This window comes from Marmota monax, unplaced genomic scaffold, assembly GCF_021218885.2.
Source record: "Marmota monax isolate L192 unplaced genomic scaffold, Marmota_monax_Labrador192_F-V1.1 WCK01_AAM20220418_F8-fsc00023, whole genome shotgun sequence".
NCBI lineage: Eukaryota > Metazoa > Chordata > Mammalia > Rodentia > Sciuridae > Marmota > Marmota monax.
The window spans coordinates 13,686,956-13,712,089 of record NW_026692907.1 but is presented as its reverse complement, the minus strand read 5'-3'; the positions used below and the strand labels follow the sequence as shown (position 1 = coordinate 13,712,089).

The window sequence follows — 25,134 nt, the reverse complement described above, 5'->3', positions numbered from 1 at the left end:
AACTGCATTATAAAATGGCAACTTAGATCTAACCACTGCAGAATGATTTTATCAATGTGTGTCAGAGTCGTCTCCACCACAATAGGTAGAGCAGCATCCAGAAGTTGTCAGAAATGAGGATTCTCACCCCACCCCTGTCCTACTGAATCAGAAATATGTATTTAACAAGGCTTTCAAGATATTCTGAGGCACACTAAATGTTAAGACTATTCTAAGGACACGCTGAAAAAAACTCTTTAACAAAACTCTCCTGTATCTTATTAAATATTAGTACAGGAAGAGGTCTCAGCATATGGGACAGCTTTCTTGTCTCTACAGAGGTGCAAACTGAAGCCCAAAGATTATTAATGGCAATTGGAATTTGGAGTAAAGGGTGCTCCAGCATCCATGCTGAGATCCTTAGTACACAACATCGATGGCCATCTATGATTTTGCACATCTGAAATCAAGTAGAAAGCCCTTTCTAATTCATTAAAAGACCCAGATGAGCCAGGCATGGTGGCACATGCCTATAATCCTAGTAGCTCAGGAGGCTGAGGCAGAAGGATCATGAGTTCAAAGCCAGCCTCAGCAAAAGTGAGACACTAAGAAACTCAGTGAGACTCTGTCTCTAAATAAAATACAAAATAGGCCTGGAGATGTGGTTCAGTGGTCGAGTGTCCCTGAGTTCAATGCCTGGTACCCAAAAAACACAGACCCAGATGAAGTTGTAGTACCAATCATATCTAAAGGCTTACTAAAAATATTTGAAGAAGTTCTTGAAAGAGAAAAGGCCTTATTGTATGAGTAAATCTGGAATTCACTGGCCAGAAATATCAAGTTTGACATCAGATTCAAACCCAAGCCAGCTCTCAGTTCCTTAAACAGCCCAAAAGTAGGAATATTTCTCTAGCCCCATTGGAAAAGCTAAAGTTAAAAGAATAACTCAGCTTTTCCCTGTCAGCCTAGGGTAATGGTTAAGAATACAGGTCTTAAGTCACCTACTGGATGTGTGATCTTGGGCAAGTTACCTTCTCTCTCTGCACCTGAGTTTCTCCATTATCTCAAAGGACTGATGAATTATATGTGTCATTGCATGTAAAGCTCCCAATGCAGTGTAAGTGCTCTATAAATATTGGCTACCACTCTCACTTTTATTAATATTAGTAATAGTATTACCAAACCTATAGTGTGGACTATTTTTATGTTATCCTTCACTTATGAAAGTAGCATCTTTACTGAATGTCAGATGTGTATTTTCATTATTAATGGTGTGTCTATACTAATCTAGCCACACTGCCTCATTGTTTGTGTGTGTATGTGTGTGTGTGTGTGTGTGCATGCGTGTGTGATGCTAGGATCCAACCCAGGGCATTGAGCATGCTAGGCAAGCATTCTACCCCTGAGCTACATCCCCAGCCCCACTGCCTCATCTTGATTCCCAAGTAGAAAGGTCAAAGACCTAATTAGTGTTGGAGTGTAAGGGTAGTCAACTTCCCTATGCAACAGTTCAATCTCTAATTTGAACCTTGTGAACAAGTTCTAAGAACCAACCAAGCACCAAGTGATTGATACCCCAATTTAGATAGAATTTCATTAATAGAGATACTTTCCTAAAAATTTCCTCAAAGAAAATCTTCAGAACATCTTATAACAGCCTAATAAATATTTCATGGACAGAAGTATCCAGAGTTTTTAGTTTTTCATATAGTTAAAGGTAAAGGCTTTGAAGACATCTCGTAAGAGAAAAAAACAGCCTATGATGTCTCAGCAAGCAATCGTAGGGCTAAAATTCCTTACCCTGCTGTGAAACTTGGCAGTTCGGTAAGACTTGGGTGACAGATTGTAGACTGTGTAGTGATCAAGATGTCTGGAATCCAAAAAGCTCCGAATGTCATCAACCTGATTCCTGAATCCTATGTCAACATTGTCCAGGGGAAAGGACATCACTAGGAGAAGTCACACAGAAATACAACAGGTTACACAGGCCTCCTATCACAATGAGCAGCATCTGATGGCTGAACCAAAGAGCAGTTAAAAACATGAAAAACTTACCAATAATTCTGGAGGTAACATAAGTGAAGTCTAAATCTCCCTTTGTGTAGCTGAAAGTGAGACAGGAAAGGGTACAAATTAAAATGATCTAAATATGCCAAGATTTCTCTCTACCACTTGGACATCATGAACTGGGACATTTCTGTCCAGCAGGCATATCTTGACTCCCCTCGAGCCCTTCACTAACAAGAAAGCATAGCTGAGAAAAAACAGTCCGCACCCTCAGGGTACAAATACACCACTCCAACTAGTACATTCCAATGCCCCATGGATGCTGCTTCTTGAATAATCTCTGCTTATTTATTTATACTGATTGTTTCAGCCTCTCTGCTGAAATCTTTCCTCTAAATATGAGCAGCGAAGGGGTAGGGGAAAAAATGATTGAGAAAGCACAAATGTACTTTTTTTCAGCCTATCAAGGTCCTGGTTGGGAATTAGAAGGGTAAATTTTACTTTTGAACCAATATCAAAATGCTGATTAATATATTGAACTTGGCATTTGAATTTCTGATTCAAAACTGAATACTGTAACTTGGAGTAAACCTATAATTTTCTAATAACCTGAAAATAAAACATAATTCATATAATTTTTGTAATTTTTATATAGTGCAAGAGTAGAAAACTTCTGCCATTATCTTAAAGGACTAGTAGGATATAAAAGTTCTGTTTGGATTACAATCCACATGTATTATTTATTTGGACTGCATATGCTTTATTTTCTCATTTAATCCCCAATCCACCCAACAACACAAATCCTATCAGAGTATAAAAGTAAAGCTCAGAGAATTAATTAACTTGCCTTAGGTCACATGGTTAACAAGCACAAAATAGTGCATTAGAACCCAGGATGCCTGATTCTAAAGTCAGGAACAACAAGCATTGTACCCTAATGCACTAGTGAGCTGAGTCCTCCCAGCCTGTGCTTGTAACTTCATGGCTTCAGTGACATTCCTCAGCTATCAGTTCCCTTGAAATTATATGACAAAACAGACAATCTTTGAACCAAATAAGCAGTTGGCAGCAACCAGATGAGCATGGGTTCTGCTAACTTAACCAGGAAGAATGCACATACCTGGCCACCGATTGTATAACTCTAGAAGATGTGTCTTTGAGGGTGTCTTTCAAGTTGTCCTTGAGGTTACTGAACAGCCTCCCTGCTCCTCCTTTCACCATGTCAAAAAGACCTCCCCCATAGCTGGGCTCCATGTCTGGAGACGAGGCACCTGCCAAGGAAAAACAAAAGAAGGTGGTGATGACACAGACCATGCTGAAAACCAGTCCCTCTTCATTCCTAAACGTTCACACACCATCTTTGGGAGTCTAGATCAGAGATTCCTAGAAGTTACATCCACTCTCAACTGAGTTACAGTAATGTTGCTGGCCTCAGAGGAATGTCCTTCACTGGATCCCAGGCACAGAAACCTCGAGAGATGTACTGCAAACACCGTAGCCACTAGTCACGTGTGGCAACTGAGCACCTGAAGTACAACTGGCCCTACCTAACTGAGAAGTCCTGTAAGTATAAAATAGACATCCAATTTCACAAACTTGGTGTTAAAAAAATAAATAAAATATTTACATTTGTTACATGTAAAATGATAGTATTTTAGATATACTGAAATAAATCATATTACTTCAATTCATTCCACCTATTTCTTTTTACTCTTTTAAAGTGGATACTAAGATATTTTAATTATCTCTGTGGCCTACATTATGTGACTTTTGGGCAGTGCTGCTCAAAGAGGCTGCTGAGGAAGAGCAGAGGCAGCTTAAGAGAGTCCAGAGGTCTCCGCTGCCCTTTAGTGGGGCGACTGTTAGAAGGCCCAAGGTGGTCCCTCCCACGTGCATCATGAAAAATACCTTATAAAAGGTCTTGATAAGAGCTTTAGGCTAAGGACATACAGTGGTCATGGGTGTTATCTGCAAAATATTTCAGGTTGTGTTTGATTGCAGCTTCATAAAATTGTACTTTCTGACTCCTTATGGTAAGTTCTAGTTCAAGACTTCTCAACCTCACCCCCTTGATATTTGAGGCCAAATACTTCTTTGTATCTTAGGGAAATGGGGGGGGGGGCGTTCCTGCCCATAGGGTGTTTAGCAGCATCCCTGGCCACTATAGGAGTCAGTACTATCTATGGTTTCAGGCATCAACAGCAGGGTCTTGGAATGTACCCAATAAGCAGATAAGGGAGAACTGCTGTATTTTATGATTTCCCTGATTATTAAGGAAGGGATATCTTTTGTTTTATTTATTGGCCAGGCAGCTGTTTTCTAAATCATACTTCAGGTACTTTTTCAATTCCTAGATGCCATTTAGATGTTCATACATATACCTCTAAGCACATGTTGACTGTCATGTTCTTAAATCAAAAGAGCCTTTAAAACCTAAATTTTCATTAGGCATCTTTTTGAAAATGAATCTCTATTAGAAATTTTGAAGAAACAAATGAATGGCTACAGGGACCAACATCACCAATGTCCACTGCTTACTGAGCTTTCCTATGCAACATGAGTTCTGCTCAGCCCTTTTTTTTTATTTTTAATATTTTTAGTTGTAGTTGGACATAATACCTTTATTTTTATTTATTTATTTTTATGTGGTATGAACCCAGCGCCTCACATATGCTAGGCGAGCACTCTACCGCTGAGCCACAACCCCAGCCCCTCTGCCCAGCCCTTTATGATGGTGCAGTTCACATAGTGAACTTTACAGATGAAGAAATGAAGGCTCAAAGAAAGGATATACCTCATCTAAGATCTCAACTAACAAGTAAAAGAGCCCACAATTCAAACCCAGCTCTGTGCAATTTTGAAGCGTATGCTAATCAACCGTTTCCCACTGTTCTACAGCTACACATCAGCTCGTGATCCTAACAGCTGCCATCAGGATGGTCCCTATCTGCATGATACACAAGTGCCCCTCTCCTATTCCTTGCTCTCTTCCTTTCCTCTGGCTCCTTTCAGCAGCAGATGTCCCCGCAACTCTTCCTTTCCTCTGGCTCCTTTCAGCAGCAGATGTCCCCGCAACAAGCGCCCTCATAAATCACTGCATCTGTCAGACTAACCCAATCTCATTACTGGGAGGCCTGAGCCTCTGCTTCTCTGCCCTTGATAAAATGCCAGGAACTGGTCCAAACCACAGCTCCACAGATTAGTATGAGAAGGTTCCCTATGAAATAGGGCACATTAGTTTTCTTTAAACACATCCCCATGCAAAAAATCTACCATTCTCATTTTAAACACAGTGAGGATAGGGCAGCAATAAAAAAAATTATAATTCCCCCATTTCCACCCCAAATTCCCACTTCAGCCTGAACATCCTTCTGACACATGGTTGTTCTAAGAGATTACATGAAGTTGCCTACAAATCTCTCTGACTCTCAGTTTTATGCTGGGACATAACTTTAAGGCCACAACCTATTAAAAGATAAAAATGTCCTTGATTATCTAAAAATGAGACTCTCAGCATCATTCAGGCTACACGCTCTGCTCATTAGAACCTTGGGAAGCCGAAGAAACCAGAATAACCTGCCAGAACCCATCTGTAACCCTCATATGCCCAAAATATGTCACACCAACCAACACACGAAAAGAAAGAAGGGGAGTGCCATTTTCTTTGCCCTACTGGTTCCTTTAAGCTGGTATTCTGCTTCCCCCCCACACACCCCAAGGAGCTACTGAGTGCTGAAAGCACAGATTCTGCAAGGATAAGTTAGCTTCAGCTGGTCCAGAGAAGGAGCCAAGGAGTTTCAAAGCCCGAGATGACAATAAGGGAAACGATGCAGTCAGAAAGTGACATTTAGAAGAAAACAATGCCAACAGCAGATCAAGGGTTAACAAGCCTGATAGCCAAATCCAGTTCCTTGTCTGTTTTTGTACTATCTGTGAAATAACATGGCTTTGACATCTTTAAATGACTGAAAAAGTTGAAGGAAGAACAATGTTTCATAATGTGATGATTTCATGAAGATTGAATTTCAACATCTAAAGGTAAACTTCATTAGAATGCAGGGCTGGGGGCGTGGTCAGTGGTGGAGCACTTGCCTGGCCTGTCTGAGGGCCTGGGTTCCATCACCGGATCCACAAAACCGAATGAATGAACAACACAGCTCCCCTTAGGTGTTTATATATATCGATGATGGCTGCTTTGGTGCTGCCAGGGCAGAACTGAGTAGTTGAGACACAAGCCTGTGGCCCATAAAGTCTGAAGTATTTACTATGTCGTCCTTTACAAAAGTTTTCCAACCTCTGCCCAAATTGTACAAAATCCTTGCATCCTTAGGAATGCTAAGCTTGACACCTTGGCTAAAATGGTTGCCAGCAGGAAGAACACTGGATAGGGTCACCAAAAGCTCCCGCAGGATCTACAGATCTAAGAGAGATGGGGTGGGAGGACAGAGCTGAGCAAAAAGAATGACATCCAAAAAGAAAGGTCCAGGTCTCTACCTCTCGGACCTCAAGCAGATTCATGTTCCATGATATCTTGATATTTGAAAATTGAAGCCCACAGAAAACTAGCATCAGAGAAGTGCACTCTTTCCCATGTCATTCCCAAGGATGCAATAAGCCAATTTTTGTTGGGATGCCTAGTACTTAGGAGATGGGACATAGCACCCTCCTTCTTCCAACTTATAGGACCCCACCACATGTATCGCCTGATGGGTTCTTATTCACAAAACTGGTGTTTCCTGGGAGAGAATTTCCCCCTCCTGCTGGACTTTAGGTCACTTATTAATATCAAGCTTCATTCCAAAATGGCTTGAGGTAATTCAATAATTATTTGGAAAAGCGATCTTTCAGAGAACCAGCACAAATGTTGAGGCTGGTCTTACCTCCTTACTGTGACTAGAAAGAGAGGAAAGTTGATGTGGCTGCTCCCCATACACATTTTATTCACTTGTTGGCCATCATCAGTGAGATACTGAGAAGTCCCATGGCAGAGCCAGGGAAATGCTGAGGAAGGCTTCCCAGCTCATGGTGCAGCTCCTCCCCAAGCACTTCCCCTCCTCCTGCAGTGGGCACCTGGGATACACCTCCATAGGGTACTATCATCAAAAGAAGGTTGGGGTTGTGGCTCAGTGGTAGAGCGCTTGCCTACCCTGTGTGAGGTACTAGGTTCGAGTCTCAGCACTTCACATAAATAAATAAAATAAAAGTCCAGTGACAACTAAAAACATATTTAAAAAAGAATGTTGGTATGCAAAGATTTGGGGGGAAAAGAAGATATTCACTGAAGTGCTGTTTGGAATGGCAAAAAATAGAAATCAGAAAAATACAAATCATGTATTTTCCAATAATTAGGAAATTGGTCAAGTATTTCTAATAATTTCATGTAATAATATATTTATAATTAACTATTGAATATATATATGTCATTAGCTATTCAAGGCACTTTATAGAAGAATACAGACACTTATGACAAAGGGTAAAGTGGAGAATGAGCAGAACACAAAACATTACACACAATACAATCTCAGTTTTGTGAAAGAAAAACATTTGTGTTTAGACAAAGAATTCAAAAGTCAGTGTAGGGCTGGGGATGCGGCTCAAGCGGTAGCGCGCTCGTCTGGCATGCACGGGGTGCTGGGTTCGATCCTCAGCACCACATAAAAATAAAATAAAGATGTTGTATCTACCAAAAACTAAAAAATAAATATTAAAAAAATTCTCTCTCTCTCTCTTTAAAAAAAAGTCAGAGTAAACATAAAATAATAATAATAACTCTAATTTACTGAATGCCTACTATGAACCAGGCACTGATCTAAATTCTTCATAGACAATCACCACTTAATCATCACAACCACTCTGTGAAGGTAGCCCTGTTGCTCTCCACAATCACAGGAGGAAACAGAAGTAAAGACACCCCGGGGACTCGCCCGAGGTTCCACAGTTGGTAAGCCAGGATTTGTAGCCAGGTTGCTCCAGATTCCAGGCTTTGATCCACTACATTTCCAAATTAGTTACAGCAATTATATCTAATGATTTCTGGGAAAATGAGTGATTTTTGTTTATATGGTTACATTTTTTAAATTTCCTACAACTTACATGGTTAGTTTTATAATTAAAAATATGCTATATAAAATAAAGACAAAGTTGAATGCTCTGCTATTCAAGTTCATTCTGTCCTTCCTCGACAGCTGTGGAGACCTCCTTCCTCGAGCGTGACTCATCGGAGCTCACAGTTATACAACAGTTTATCAGCCAGGGCTGGGAGAGGCAGCCAAACACTGCCCATCAGCCCTCCATCAGCTTTTGGGGCTCTGCATCTCCAAGAAGGCTCAGGGCTAGCCAGGAATATCCTTCTGTACTTGACTCACCCTAAGACCTGAGAGCTGGCTTCACCATGGTGGTATCTCACTCGGCTCTAATGTAAATATTCAAGATAATCCAGCAGGTCAAAGACAGGAAACCATGGCAGAGGACTCTTGGCAATTATTGCAGTTTGGAGGACATTGACCTTCCACAGCAGGCCCCCTGGGCCTCCACAAAGACTCTTCCATAGAACACTACCCTTTCCTCTTTCCAGAAAGTCTTTGTCATCCAGTTCTAGTAGCTCTTGTTATTCTCAGGATCAGCCTGCTTGAGGAATGACTGATAAACTGAATGTTGGCATTAAGATCTAGTAGTGTTCAAGTTTCTTTTCACCAGTGGGCTTTACCTTCTGGGGTTAAGTGTCACAATTGCTACTACAAGTGTCCCCTCCTGCATCAACAAGGTTGACAACTGTAGGACAGATATCCTGAAAACTAAAGTGACTCTGCAGAGGAGCACCATTAGCTCCTGCCCTAAGAAAATGCCATTGCTACCGGACACAGTGTTGCACACCTGTAATCCCAGCAGTTCAGGAAACTGAGGAAGGAGGATCGTCACTACAAAGCCAGCCTCAGCAAAAGTGAGGTGCTAAGCAACCCAGTGAGACCCTGTCTCTAATAAAAATACAAAAAACAGGGCAAGTATGTGGCTCAGAGGTTCAGTACCTCTGAGTTCATCCCTTGTACCCCCACCCCCAATAAACTGTGTGATCTTGAAGTTATCATTATACTCCTCTGGGCTCTGGGCCTCTTCCTTACACCACCCCCATAAACTGAAACTATTAACAAAAACTTTGCTACATGCTTCATATCATCAACAGGATCAAATGAGACCATGCACAATATGATTTGTAAGTAATGAGATGTTTTCAAATGATTAAGAATTTTAATTTTAATTCTTAGAAATTCAGCTCTCATGGTAAATTAGTCCATAGTTTGCCTACCTCAGGTTGCCCAGGAGTTCAACTAGAATAAAAATTTCACAAAGAATCAATTAAGCCAAAATAATTTTTGGGACACTTTCTGTGCCAAACAAGAGGTTAAACATTTGTTTTAGTCAGCTTTCTCACCGCTTTGACTAAAAGATCTGATCAGACCAATTTTAAAGGAGGAATAGTCTACTGAAGTCTCACAGTTTCAGAGGTCTTAGTCCACAGAAGACTGGCTCCACTCCTCAGGGCTCCAGGGGAGGCTGAACATCATGACGGGGGAGTGTGGCAGAGAGAAGCAGCTCACATGATGATTAAGAAGAAGAGAGAGAGGAGACTCTACTCTCCAGATACAAAGTATACCCTATAGCCATGCCCCAATGAACCACTTTCTCCAGCCACACCCCACCTGCCTCCAGTTACCACTCAGTTAATCCCCTCAGGGATTAATCCACTGATTGATTAGGTTAAGGCTAGAACCCAATCATTTCTCCTCCAAACCTTCTTGCATTGTCTTCCATGTGAGCTTTTGGGGGACACCACATCTAAACCACAATGACATTAAACAAAGTCATCACTGTTAACATGGGCTTTACATCAACCAGAACCGGTTTGGATCCCATTACTGCTACTAGCTGGATGTACAGTGTGGAGAAGCTAAGTAACTTGTCAAAATCTAGATGTCCTTATCTGTAGAATGAAAACACTGATACAATATCGCAAAGGAATGGGGGAGGATCTATAAGAGACAGTTCTGTTAACATTCAGCATAATGTCTGACATACTGTGAGCAATTAACAAAAAACAGGTAACTGGGGGTATGGAAAAAGACAAAGCAATGAAAATGTTGCTTGCAGCAAAGTCAAGTAGCCTCAGCCCAAAGGTTAAGGCCTAGTGAAGGGTTAAGACAGATCAGAGATGAAAACAAGGGAGGAATCTCTTCCTGGAGCTTCCAGCCACAGCACAATGAAACCTTGCACTCGGGGAGTTCAGAACCATGAATGTGAACAGAAGTGGACCTTTCTACAGCTCTTAGATTACCCCTTTCCATCCTGAAGTGATCTGGTGGATGGTGTGGGGACCTATCATGAGCTCTCAGCAGAACTTATCTTCAGGTTCTCACAGATTCAGTGGTGCTCAATCTTGAAATACTGCAATACTTCTGGACTATCTGGCATATAATAGAGCTATTAAAATGACAAGTCACATTGCACAGCAGCAGCCCTGGACAGGTCTGGCAACTGCTCAACAGACCAAAGGGGCAGTAGCCGGGGCTTGTGCAGCATCCACCAGCAGCTGCAGAGAAGCCTGGTACTGGCAGGCAGAGGCCTAGGGCAGCTGGGGCCAATGATTCAGGATTTTTGGGCCCAGGCCACATAGGAAGCACAGGCAGCCAAGTGTATCATATCTCTTACAAGCCAACAGCAGGCCCAGCCCTCCGTGGTCTAAAACAAGGTGCCAGGGTCTTTACAGTGACTGAGATGGTTAATCTTGATTATCAAATTAATTCGAAACACCTAGAATTAAGAGATTTCTGAATGGGTCTATGTTTCCAGGGTATTTCCAGAGATGATTGGGATGCAGGATGGCAACATGACAATGTAACCCCTCCCTGAACATGGGGGGCACTGTCCAATAGACTGGGGACTGGTTGGAACAAAAGACAGAAGAAGGAAACCGTGAGGGATGCAAGCTCCACTCTTGGGCAGGAGCATCTATTGCTGCCGCCGCGGTCCATAGGCATGGAACACCTTCAGCCTTCCAACATGGACTCTCACCAGTGACCCTCCAGGGAGTTTCTAGGCCTTCAGTTTCGGATGGGGGCTGCATCATGGTCCCTTTTGTTCGCGGCTCCAGCTTCCTGAACTGAGCTGTTACTGGTTTCTCCAGCTCTCCAGCCAACAGAGGGCCGTTGTGGGGCTACCCACCTTCTAATCATGTTAGCCAATCTGATAAACCCCTTTAATAATCACACATATACTTACCCTGTTGCTCTGTTCCTCTAAAGAACCTTGACTAATATGATAATCAATTTAATAGGGAAGTTGATGCAAGGGTCTGCTACTATTTCCTACACCAAACAGTGGAGGTCATCTAGCTAGTGAAAAGAAACCTTCCAAAATCAGCAAAAAACTTGGAAATTAGAGTGATATATAACTTGTGTTGTAAGTTACCATCTGGTAAATAATTTTAATATATGCATATACTTTTGTTTATAAAAAAGGAATATTTTATGTCATGTATATTATCATACCAGTTTCAATTTTTTTTATTATCATTGCAGATTCCATAATATCAGCACGTACACCATTTCCGCACTCGTTTTTTAGGTCTTTGCTGGAATAGCACCTGATTATGGGTCTGTATCCCCAGACGTTTCTCATGCTATGTAGCCACGGGAGAATGACATAATCAAGGACTCAAAAAAAAATACAAAAATTTGGGAATGAATTAGATGATTCCCTAAGTTCCCTCCAGTTCTAAATCTCTTTGACACTGTGATCACTATATAAAGGCCTTCTATTAAACAAATATTCTAGACTAGGCACACGGCTAAGTAGTTTCCATAGACGACTAACCTGGACTCTCGTGCTATGCACAGCAGCAGGTGAGAATCTCACTAAGGAAAGCTGAGCCTTGGTTAACTTTAGTAATGGTAATGACCAAATGAGAATGAACCTAGGGTTTACTGGTTACAAGGCCTCTGCTCGTTTCCACCTCTCCATCCTGCCTTCTTTCATGAGGGACTTTATCTCTCATGCTCCCACTCTTCTACCTCACTCTGTACCTCCACCCCAAGACTCAGAGCAGTCTGATCAATATTAAAATTACTTGCAAATGTATCAGTTCCCCCTCAACCTCACTGATCCTGGGTCCCTTGAATAATAGGGAACATGTTTCTAGCTGTGTCCTAACCCCAAAGGCCTTAACACTGTTCCGAGAACACAGTAAGCACTCAATAAATGTATGTGTAACTGGACTATTATACAAAGCAGGACCCAGAGAGAAGATGGCAGAGATGGAATGGAGGACTGAGCATATGGACCTTGGCAGGGAACTGGCCTTTGCCTAACCGTAAGCAGATGCTTTCACTATTTCTTACACTTTGAATTTCTGATATCAGCAGTGATTCTTCTAGAATCTATTGAGCCTGCTCACCAAAGAGATAAAAAGAAGGCCCATGATTTTTCCATTTCATCAGGCAGAGTCAGGTACATAGAGTCATAGAAGTGAACATCCTCCTTCAACCTGAAAGGAAGCAACTCAGACTTGTCACAGCCTAATATATGATGGGATATTAGCAATGTCCTCTGTGTCTCAAAAGATACACCAGGAAGATAAAATGATTACCCAGATCATTACTATAATTAATTTTTTAAAAAATATATTGATATTTAAAATTAACATGAAATCAACTACATATCTAAAATGTAAATATTTAATAAATGTTGACAAATATATGTGTATCACACATGCACATACATTATTAATTCTTGCAGTATATATGAGTCTGCTGTGAGGCAGCATCCCATCTGTACCCAAGACAGTGAAAAGACAGAGTACAATACAGCACTGTAGCAATTACACACGCATACATTAGGCTCAAAGGGATCTCACACCAAGAACCAAATCAGAAGAGAGTCCTCTATTTCTCATTAAATGTAACATACCTAGACCTCCTGGAAAGTAGGGATCCTCTCACCATCCCTCACAAAGCAAGGATGACTTTGAACACAAAACAGCTTCTATCAGTATTTTAAATGTGACCCTTCATCTGGGATCCTTACCTAAAACATGAATTCCTGATTTCCACTTCTGCCTATGATACAGTAAATAGAATTGGATTTGACCTCCTGTGATAAACCGGATAAGTTATATGAAATATCTGTTTTAGACCAAAAGGACTGGGGCTTTTGAAAGAAGGGAAACACACAGAGGAGTTCACAGCAGCCCAACTCTCTGCCTGCTACATAAAGGGAGTTAGGGCCTAAGCAGAACAGTGGTCTTGCTGAGCTGCAGAGCCAGGGATTAAAGATACAAAAGCTGCTGAGAAGCTGGGCTGTGTGAGGCTATATAAAAAAATAAATAAATAAAGAGTAGAACAGTGTGGGAGATGGAGGTGGGGACGAAAAGGGGAAGGAAGCAGAAGTCTGCAAGGAAAGTCACCTTGTCCTTGGCTGAGGTCTAGGCTGTGAATATACAAAGTGAGACTTCATAAAGGCCCAGGAGAGACTGCCTGCTGGAGGGCCGAGAACCAAATCAGTACTGTAGAACAAAGGTACACAGCTGTATTCCAGAATTTCCACATCAGAAAGACCATATCCACACTAGGAATAAGGATGGCAGCCTAAGGTAAAGGCCTTATGCCGGCACTAAGTTTAAAACCACAATAGGCCCACTTTAACAAAGAATGAAACAATCCTGACAGGAGCAGAGGATGTGCCCGTAACTTAACTGTCTTCCAGAATAAAATTCAATGAGCTTTAAAGGAAAAGGACAATCCAGACTTCTTACAAAAGTATCACCACAATGTCTCTCATACAATTTAAAAAATTAAAAATAAAAAAACTGGAGAAGTAAAGACACAGGGGAAATTGACAATAGAAATTGATATTGAAATTAGCAGACATGAATTTTACAGCTCCAAAATATCTTCAAAGACGCAAAGAAAAAGTAGTCTCAGTGAGTTAATAACAAAGAATGTAAAGGAAAAAAAATATCAAGAATTAAAAAGTATAACATCTGAAATGAAATTTTGCTAACTGATCTTAAGAGATTAGAAGCTACAAAAGAAAATGTTAGTGAACTTGGAAATAGAGCCATCAAAAATTTCTAACCTAAACAACAGAGAAAAAAAAATTGAAAAATAGAATCTCAGTAACCTGTGAGACATCAAGTTGTATCAAGTAAGTAAAGCACAAGAAGGAAAGGAGAAGAAAAGGGATGGAACAAAATATTTTGTTCTAAAATTTCTCAGGACTGAATGTGTGGCTCCATGGTAGAGTGTTTATCTAGCATGTGTGAGGTGCTGGGTTCGATCCCTAGCACTGCAAAATAACATAAAATAAGATAAGGTTTTCCCAACGGCAGAACTTGGCACTACTGACATTGTGGGCTGATGATTATTTGTTGTGGGGGCTGTCATGGAGGTTGTTGAATATTTAGCAGCATGAGTGACCTCTAGTAACTATATTCTAATAGTATCTTCCTCAACCCCGCAGGAGACAGGCAAAAAATATCTCCAGATATTGCCAAATAATTCTCAGAAGAGCTAAACTGTACCTAGTTAAGAACTACTGTGATAGATACAAGTAACTCAGCACACCCCGAGGAAGATAAATACACAAAGAACCACCTTAGGGAATCTTAGTAGCAGATAGAAAAAAAAGACACATTACATGCCAAGGACAACAATGTGAATGATGGCTGAACTTATCAGAGGCAGCTAAGGTCAAAAAGCAATACAAAGATGTTTAGAGTGCTGACAGAAAAAAAAAGGAAATCCTTTAAAGAAACAAAAATGAGAGAATTTGTTAGCAGCTGGCCTGCACTACAAGAAATGCTTAAGTTCTTTTGGCATAAGGAAAATGTTTCCAGATGGAGACTTCAATATACAGGAAAGAATATACATGGTAAATATGTGGATAAATATAAAAAACAATTTTCTTTTTTCTCTCTTATTTCAAAGACAACTGTCTCAGGCAAAAATAGAATCACTGCATTATAAGGTTATTATGTAGACGTAAAATATAGTCAAAATAGCATCAAAGATGGGAAGAGGGTAAATCAAATTCCACTGTTATAATTTTTTTTCATTTTGAGTACCTATAGATTAGTAAAAGAATGCATATTGAAATCAATAAAATAACTACATACCAAAAAAAGAAAAAAGAAAGACACAGCCAAAAAGTTAACAGAAAAGTTAAAATTTCATATTAAAAATTTATGATTAATCCTAATAAAGCTGAAAAGGAAGAGAAACAAAAATAGAAGAAACAATTAGAAACAAATAACAAGACATTACATTTATCCCAACCATATTAATAATTAAATGTAAATGGACTAAACACTATCATTAAAAAGCAAAGACTGTCAGACTGGATAAAAGCAAGACAAACTATATATTATTTACAAGGGATGCATTTTAATTATAAAGTCATAGACGGTGGACACTAAAAGGAAAAGAAAAGATTAATCATGCAAAACAGTAAACAAAAGAAAGCAGATATGTCTACAATTATATCAGACAAATTAATTTCAAGACAAGGAATACTCCAGAAATAAAGAGGAATGTTTCATAATAATAATCTTTCCAAAGCTACAACAACCTAAAAATATGTATGTGCCTAAAAACACAGCTTCAAAATACATAAAGCAGAAATGCACAGAACAATAAGATTAAAGAAGACGCATCCATGTTCACACAGATGTAGATTTTTAAACCTCTCTCAGTAACTGAGAGAACAAGTAAACAAAACATTAGTAAGTGCACATGGAGTACTTGAACAATAATATTGTCTTAGTCTGATTGTGTCATCAGAACAAAATGCCCAAGACTGGGTAATTTATAAATAATACAAATTTCTTTCTCAGAGATATGGAGGCTAGGAAGTTCAAGATCAAAGAACTGACAGGTTCGGTATCAGGTGAAGGCCCATTCCTCATACATGGTGCAGTCTAGGGGTCCTAACATGGCAGAAGGGACAGAAGCAGAGACAGACGGATGCATTATCCTCACATGGCAGAAGAGCAGAAGCACCAAACTCACCCCTCAAGCCCTTCCATAAGACATTAATCCAATCACCAGGGCAGAGCCCTCATAGCCTAATCACTTCCCCCAAAGCTCCACATCTTAGTATTACCACCACAGTGGAGATTAACTTTGAACATGAGTTTTGGAGGGGTCACACATTCAAACCATAGTTAAGTATCAACTACATAAGTCCTAATTGAAATGCATAGATACAGCAACCAACAATTTAAGAACATACATTCTTATCAAATGCTTACTTACATATGCCAAGGCCATAAAATAAGTCTCAACAATTTTAAAAGGTTAAAAAAAATGCACATTTCTGGGTGTGAACCCAGACTCACTGAATATCTGAAGGCACATGAGGAAACCAAGGCTCAAGTCACCCAGCTTGCAAGTCACCTGCAGAGCATGGAAATGAATACAGCTCTAACTCCAAAGGCTATGTTCCCTTTGCCATGACCTCGACTATAGTCTAGACAGGGGAGATAAAACAAACATATGAATCACCAGAAAATATTGTTCTTGGTCCCCTAATGCTGTCTACCTTGCCATGACCCTGGGTGCAATTACTTGAGAAAAGTCAGGGTGAAAACTTCGTTTATAACCTATATGTCACTGAGCTGGAAGGAGGATCAACTAAAATATGTAATAAAGAATCCTGAAATTTTGGAACTAGAAGTGCAACTGATTGGGAAAATTTTCATTCGTGTGTGAGCACATGTGCACACGTGTATATGTTGGTGTGTATGAGAGTGAGAGAGGGAGGGAGATTATGAGGTTAAGAGGAGGGGATGAGAAGGATGAAAGGAGGTACAAGACAGAGATGTAAATTCTAACTTTTTTACTTGAAAACCCACTGTTGACATTTTGGAAACTGTATTTCCTGGCAATTTTTGTGTACACTCACACATATACATTTTATGTTCTGAGCCCTTATACACAGAAATAAGATTGTACTGTACAGTTCAGGTCATGCCACTTTTCCACTTAATAGTAAAGATTAGTGTTAAAAAATCATTATATATTTTTTGCTAACATCTTTCATAGGGCTTCATCATAATTATTAGAGGATTTTGGTTCATTAGACTCGGCAAATATTATAAGCTATGAGCTTGAATAGGGGTTCACAGGGGCTTGTTCCCACCTTGGGTGGGGGTGCAGGTTGCTGAAAGAAGGGATTTACAGAAGAGGAGATATCTGAATCACAGTTCTGGTGGAAATGGGCTAAAGAACATTTAGCATAAGCCAGGACAGCAAGTAAAGGTCAATAAAACACCAATCAAGGAACTACATAAAAATGAAAAGGATCATAACGCAAGCGTCACTTACAAATCTACTAGGGACGGTGCTAAGCTCACCCAACAATGAAACGTAGATGTTCTGGTCTCCACTAAGCCTATGGGGACAGAGGGAGGCTCTGGGATGGCAAGTCATGTGTCAAGGCACAGGCTACAGTACACCCTGGAACCAGGACATCATGCTATCTCCTGGGGTACTGAGACAATGAAGAGAGTGTGTTGGGATGAAGGATAAAACTACGTGAGTGGTCCTCAGATACCAGAAGGCTTCAAAGAATATAAACCTTTTACCAAACTCTCTGTGTAACTGCCTACAGGATTTGGTCCTCACACTGACATAACCAATAATGAAAGAAAAGAAGAGAAAGAAAAAGAGAGGGGGGGAGAAAAAGAGAAGGAAGGAAAGAAAGAGAGAGAAAGAGAAGAAGAAGGGAGGAAGAAAGGAAAGAAGGCAGAAAGAAAGGAAGAAGAAGAAGAAAAAATGTGTATCAGAGAATTTCCAAGAAGCCATTTGCCTTAGACACGGAGCTGTATACCCAGGGAAAGCACATCCTTTAGGGCATAATTCAAAAGTCAGAATTCTGTCCCAGGGTACCTGAAGGAAATTCCAAGGCAGTCCTTCAGTATCTAATTACTAGATAAATGTACTTCAGAGACTGGCAAGCAGTCTCTGTAGTAAGTCAGGCCAAGCATGAGAGGGCTCAATGAAGCTAAGCAGACTCAGTGTGGACACAACTAAAAGCTAACTAAACAGGGAGTGAAATACTCTGAAAACGAGCCCCAAGACTAGATTTAAAAAAAACAAAACCCTACAGTAAGCATTTGCAGAAAAATCTGCTCCCTGAGTACAAAGAGATTCTATTATTCCTTTGTTTCACTGACCTCAAGAGAAAAACCACACCGCTATTTGTAGACCTAGCTTCTGCTTGTGGAGACAGTCTCACAAATGTCTGGCTACTTCCCTGCAGCGTGGAAAAACTGACTACCAAGTAAATTCAAAGTCAGTGACAGGACTGGTTCTGAGCGGGGTAGACTCATTGAGTCCACACACAGCAGCTATGGGTTAAAACTCAAGACCAAAGGCACAGCCTATCTACCAGGTAGTAGAAACTCAGTTCTTACCCTGCTTCAGACTCCTCCACTCAAAAAAATACCCTCCATCTGCTATTTTTCCCAAAGTCTCAACTCAACATTTATCACTTCTAGCGAACCAGAAAAGGAGAAAAAGCATTTGATATGAAGATGATGTGATTAAACTAACTCGATTTGTGTACGAGCAGAGAAGGATTCAGGACACTCCCCCTTCTTCCTTACTACCTGTGTAATAGTGGAGAGGTCAATTTATCTCTTAAGGTGCAGTTTCCTCAATTGCAAAAGGGGATCAAATGATGTCCTCCATGTACATGATGAAGTTTAAATGAGATAATAATGAAAGATAAGTACCTCTTACTCTAAGGCAATCATAAATAATGTTTGCCTATGCACACCCACCTTCTTATTCCCACTCAGGAACGTGGAGGAGATCCTACTGGACAAAAACAAACAAAACCACACACACACACACACACACACAGTAAGAAAGGAAAAGAGACAGAGAAATGGTATGAATCTTGAAATGCCATATCCTTCCATTAATTCAGTAAAAAGGCCAATTAATTGTTGTATAACCTTCTGCAAAAAGAAAGCTATGCTGCCTTCCTCATAAATCCTTACAGAGATAAAATCCTTCATTCATCAGAACACACTGTCTGCAACACTTACAACTTAGTAAATGGTAAGTTGAGGAGGAGTGTAGGTGATGGCCCTGAATTAACTAGAACATTACTCACAACTGGTCACCCCTGGGACTTAGAAAACTTCCCCTCATCTAGAGATCTCCATTGTATGTGGATTTGAACAGTACAGAGAACAGGTATCCAGGAAATGATCCTCAGATGGGAATCCTCCCATGCGGCCCCATCCCGCCTGGAGCCAGCTTACCAAGCAAAGAATGGGTCCTTCCCTGATTCCAATTGTTAACTAGCTGCTCTGGCTGTCTTTCTCACTTAATTATGCTCCAATAGTCTTGACAAGATTGGCTGGGCTTCACTGTAAATCATGACAGTGGAAATCCTAAAATAAAAGCAAGATTAATGATATGACCTCAATCTTGGCATGAAGGTCCATTAATTGGGAATCATGGCCGTAATTGAATTCTAGGCATAGCACTACCAGCTAAATTAATTTTTTCTGAGACTAGTTTCTTCACCCAGATGAAGATAACTGAAATGTGCCAATGACAGCTAAGCCAAATACCGGGTCCTGCTGGGGAGACAGATAACTGGTTTCTTCCCTGGTATAACTGGTTGCCCAAACATCAGAACAGCCTGAAGTCACACCACGGAGGGGCCATCGCCATCATAAGGAGACTGGAGGAAGAAGCTGTGTGGCCTCTCTTCTACAGGCGGCTCCCACACAGCAATGGAAATGACACCACAAGTGCCATATAGAAAATTCAGTTACACCCAGGGCCTCCCTGAGTTCAAGACAGCTTCTGCCTCCACTTGACATGTGGCCCATCCATATTTCAGAATGGCTCTTCTATTTCCTACAGTCTTCCTGTACGCTTCTGTCTGCTTTGGGGACAAAGATTTATATGCATGTATCAATCCTCATCCAACACTGAAGAATGGGCATGACAAAGGAGGAAAGGAGGGATTGTCCTGGGATGAAGAGCAATGTGGATAAGGTGGTGCCTGTGGTATACACTGGAACCAAGATATCACAGTGCATCCTCACAGAACTGGGAGTACATGGAGTGTCAGAAAAGGGTGAGAAGTGAGACTGGGAAGGTGCGTGGTCCTCAGACCCCAAGAAACTAGAAGGCCAAACTAACCTTCAAAGGAATAGATGAAGGCATTAGAATTATTAGAAAAGGTGTGAGGATACTTTTGTTGAAACTCACCAGACAAAATTAATTGAGAATGGGCAAAAAAAAAAAAAAAAGCTTAGTAGGAAGCAGTGCCTAATTTATATATGTACTGAGCACCCAGTACAACACATACCACGGTAAACAATCAAAAAGGACACTTAATTGAACTGAATTGAATCTGTCAAGAAAACAAGAGCTCCAACTCACTTTTTAAAACTATAATTATTATTAGTGTGGATTAACTGTACAAAATAATTGGTTTGTGACATTTTCATACATACACAGGATGAATTGCATTCAACCGCAGCTAGATACTAACAGCAGTGGCTGTCATTTATGAACCACCTTCTGATGGCTGGAAACCAAACGACAAGTCTACATCCATCATCTTACTTGGTCCTCACAATCATGCTGCCAGGTAAGTTTTATTGTCCCCTTTATACAGATGAGCAAACCAAGGACCTGTCAATCTGCTTGGGCTGCTATAACAAAATACCACAAACAATGTGGCTTATAAACAACAGAATGTACTTCTCTCTGTTCTAGAAGCTGTGAAGTCCAAGACCAAGGTGTCAGCAACTCAGAGTCTGGCAAAGCCCATTTCCTGGTTCTAAACAGTGCCTCTTCTCTGTGACCTCACACGGTGGAGGGGCAAGCAAGTAGTTCTTTGGAGTCTTTTTCAAGGACACTCATGATGGCTCTGCCCTCAGAAGCTAATTGGCTCCCAAAAGCCCCACCTCCGAACACCATTACAATGGGGTTTAAGTTCCAATACATACATCTGAGGAGGGGAGAAGACCCAAACATTCAGTCCACAGCAGCCCCCAACACCAAAAATCAATGTGCACAATCCAACCCTGGACAATTCTCAGGACATTTTGTTGCTTCTTATTAGTTGCTAAGAGTGTAAAACATAAAAGGAAATAGGCAAGCCCGAATGCTCTGCTGGAGAGCAGAAAAGCAGACCCTGGCCTCATGTCTGCTCTGTGCATGATCTAAGGATATTTTTAAGACCAGACCCCCAGGAGGGGAAAATACTAAGCATCAGTTGCCAGAAGGGAACAAATTAATGAAAACTGCCTGCTAAGACTTTGACAGGAGAGGGAAACCAGGGTCCCGCTATGATCCTGAGACTCACAAAGAGACAGCAGGGGGGCAGCTCAAGATGCTCTTTTCTAAATTAGCCTCTTCTTGCCACCCCATCCCACCCACTCCACAGGCACAGTCTTTAGGGTCAGAAGCTGCTCAGACTTTGATCTCAGGTTCATCAGCCACATGCACAAACATTCCAGAGGGGCAGCAAAGCCCAGGAGGGGGAAAGAACAAAAGCCCAAAGAACCAAACTGCAAATGCGTTCTCCATCTTCCCCAAAGAACCATCCTACAGATTTCTTAAAACTCCCCATTGTCAAGTCCCTTTGAGACAGAAAAGCACATTAGCACTAACAAACCCAGGGTCACAGCTTTCTTTCTTTGAGAAGACTGTAACAGAAAGAGCCGATAAATCATTAGCAGCATCTGGCCTCCTTGGGTGCCTTTTAGATCCCAAGTAACATGATCAGAGCTCACAGACTCTGAGATTTCAAAGACAGACGATCATTGACAACCACAAAAAGGGTATCTCAGTTAAAGGGGGACGACAGGCATGCCTGAAAGCAGGTGGCTTTCCATTAAGTACATGTGTCCTCTGCAAAACTGAAAGAATGGTTAAGAGTGGGTGGGCAGATGCATTTTAAGGATGCATTTAAATTTGTTTTCCTTCTTTAAAGGAAGGAAGGGGATTAAATGAACTCTAGATAGGGCAAGGGAGAAAAGGGGAGGGAGGGGAACAGAGGGGGCATAGGGGTAGGAAAGATGGTAGAATATGATGGTCATCATTACCCTAAGTACATGTATGAAGACAACCAGAGATATGAAAAACTGTGTCTATACGTGTAATACGAATCGTAATGCATTCTGTTGTCATATATAACAAATTAAATTTTTTAAAAGAAATTTTTTAAAAAGCAGGAAGTGGGGTTTATACAGAACCTTAACACACATTGGAAGAGGGTGATACAGCCCTTCGTTGTCTGATATCAGTCCCCACTCGATGTCTACAACAAGCCTATTTGCATATAGCATAACTGTACACAATCAAAGATGGTGGCACTGGGAGAAACTAAACTTCCCTGAGCTCCACTTCTGTACTAGATCCAAGGGAGATGTTTCACACACATGATCTCCTTCTATCTTTGCAAAGACCCTGCAACAAAAGCCAAGTCAGTCCCACTTTACAAGTACAGAAATGAAGCTCAGAGAGGTTATATAACCTGTCCTAGTGAACAGCCTACAAACAGAGGTGTAAGGGGTTCCTGGGCATCAGGTCTGACTCCTGATAGCTTTTGTCTGATGCACCCAGGATACTACATCAGACAGCCCGTGTGCCGATTGAATAATACAGATTTCTAGACTTTTTATCTGAATCATAATCTCTGAGGGTGTGATCCAAAGTCTGTTTCTGATGAATAGGGAAGTGTAATAACAAAGTCACAGCCCTATGCCATACGACCTTACCAAGGCCCTAAATGGAGTCAGGTGGGGTGGGGGAAGGGCTACAGAGGGGCTTCATTTGCTGAGAACTTTTATAGGCCAATTGCTTGAATATAAGTTATCACATTTAATTCTCACAACAACTGCTATGGTGGATATTCTCACACCCATTCCACAGAGGAGGAAATTGAGGCTCAGCAAAGTTAAATAGTTAGATAAAGGTCACATATCTAACAAACAACAGGATCAGAAAATGATCCAGGTCTGTCTGGCTCTAAATCCCCTGCCCTTTTACTGTTGCATTCATCATCTTTCTTGTTTGACAGAGAGCTGAGTTCTCACTGCAGTCGTCAATACTGTATGGATGGCTGTAGTTCTGCAAGGACCCAGGGAAGCCCTTGCCCAGTATGAGTCAAATAGCAGAAATGGCTCATCCTGGGGGTGCCCAGCTCTTTCTTCAGCTGTCACTGATTCTGTTTTGATAAGAGTGGGAGCCTGGACTCACTGAGGACCATGGGGGCAGTGGAAAGAGCAGCCATCAGCCGTCCCACCAGCACACCTCCAAATTCCAAGTCTACTCCCTCCCAGCCACAAATCCAGGCATTTGAGAATCCACATTATCTGAACCATGAGGGTAACTCATGGAGTTGCACATTCCATATACATGTGTGCTCTTAAGCAAATGGCTTTCCATCTCCAGGAAAAGTCTCTTCCTCTGTAAAGTAAGTGGTGGATTTTCCTGCTCTCTATAGTCCCACCAATACTGGCTGACCCCATGATTCACAGACTGTACTGTGAATGTCCAATTTTGATCCATGCAATTTACCACAAGCCATGCACTGGTAGGAGCCCCACCAAACTGAACATGGAGTTATAGTTTTAGCTGCCACTGAGGGTGACATCATCTGCAGAACAAAGCATTCAAATCTCCATCATGGTTTGCTTCTGTTTCTGCCCTGGAAACCCTGGTCATGGCTATTACATAATAGGTTGGCCAGCTGCAAATTCCTTCTATCCTCCTTCTCTGTACTTGGAATTAATCTCAAGTGACCACCTGATGACTGACCACTGTCCAGTTGCCCTTCTTTTAGCCTTTAAATATAAGCATATTTTCCATAAGCTCTTAGAAGGCAAGATGGTTGTGGCTTGTGAGGTTGAGGCAGGAAGGTTGCAAGTTCAAAGCCCGCCTTGGAATTTAGTGAGATCCTATCTCAAAATAAAAAATAAGAAGGGCTGGGAAAATGGCTTAGTGGTGGAGCACCCTTGAGTTCAATCCCCACTACTATCAAAAAAAAAAAAAAAAAAAAAAAGGATAACAAATGGAAGAGGCTCCCACAAGTCAAGTATGGGTCCATTTGAGCTGCAGTAAAAATAATTAGAGTAGGTCAAAAAATAAATTGATGTTTAAAATATGAGAGAGAGAAAGTTCATTAGTCACCTGGTGAAGGCTTGAGAACTCCCCATCCCTTTAAAAAAAAAACTGGTAGGAAAAAAATTCAAGCCTTTTTCTTGCCTCTACTTTATAAACTATATTTGAGGGTAGCAAAATATCTGATGAGGGAAATTTTTTCCTCCTAGAAGTATTGCAGCTAACAAAGAAGGAAATGATAGAACTTACTGTTTGCAAGCTCTAATAAAATAGTGGAACTAGGCAACAATCACAAAAATAGTAACAACCATACATTGTATATGTATGAGACAGTTTTGCAAAAATAATCTAATCCAAAAAAAATCTGATCAAGTCTAAATCTAAGGATCCAACATGGCGGCGAGAGGGGAGGCAGCGCTTTCAGTACCTCCTCAACAACGGGGTCAGAGAGACGCACAGATACGCTTAGATTCGACCTGCTGAGAAACTCCTAGCAAAATTCCACTAAAGAGAGACCGGCCGGGAATCGGTAGGATTTTTGGAGGTGACAATCTGCGCTAGACGAGTGAATCTCTGCCACGCAGCGCAGAGGTCCAGACCCGCCAGCCGCTGCCCGCGCGACTCGGCGACTGTCGGCTGCCTGCACGCGGCCCCCGGGTCAGGGCGGATAGCCTCCGAGGCGCAGCGCAGCAGGAGCGGTGCAGGGACTCTAGGAAGAGGTCTCTCGCCAAGCCTTCATGAAATAGCGAACCGGGAGCTGAAACCAACCAGAGACAGACCAGTCCCACCCCTCCCTTCGGACACTCCGGCAAGGAGCCCGGGGCCCGCCATAGCAGAGTGGTGACATCACCAGAGTTCCTCCGACAGAATTCCTTCCCAGCGGAATCCACGTTAGCAGGTGTGTGACTCCCACCCCCTCCAGATACAAGCAGCCAGGAAACCTCGGGAATCTCTCCGGGGGCGTGTCTGTAGGGAAGCAGAGGGGATTCCAGAT

At 41.4% G+C, this 25,134-nt stretch overlaps 1 protein-coding gene across 10 annotated transcripts in view; it reads right to left on the bottom strand.

The window, feature by feature from the left end:
- Dnajc6 (DnaJ heat shock protein family (Hsp40) member C6) overlaps positions 1 to 25,134 on the bottom strand; it is a 168,619-nt gene that overhangs the window by 46,016 nt on the left and 97,469 nt on the right. For 9 of the 10 annotated variants that reach the window (XM_058581561.1, XM_046451147.2, XM_046451150.2 and 6 more), the window contains 3 exons: positions 3,107 to 3,257; positions 2,035 to 2,084; positions 1,780 to 1,928 (listed from right to left, as the gene is read on the bottom strand). In XM_058581561.1, coding sequence (XP_058437544.1) covers positions 1,780 to 1,928; positions 2,035 to 2,084; positions 3,107 to 3,240 — 333 coding nt within the window. In that variant the 5' untranslated portion in view covers positions 3,241 to 3,257. Of the gene's footprint in view, positions 1 to 1,779; positions 1,929 to 2,034; positions 2,085 to 3,106; positions 3,258 to 19,309; positions 19,453 to 25,134 lie in introns of those variants that run through there. The other variant, XM_058581560.1, reaches the window with a different exon arrangement.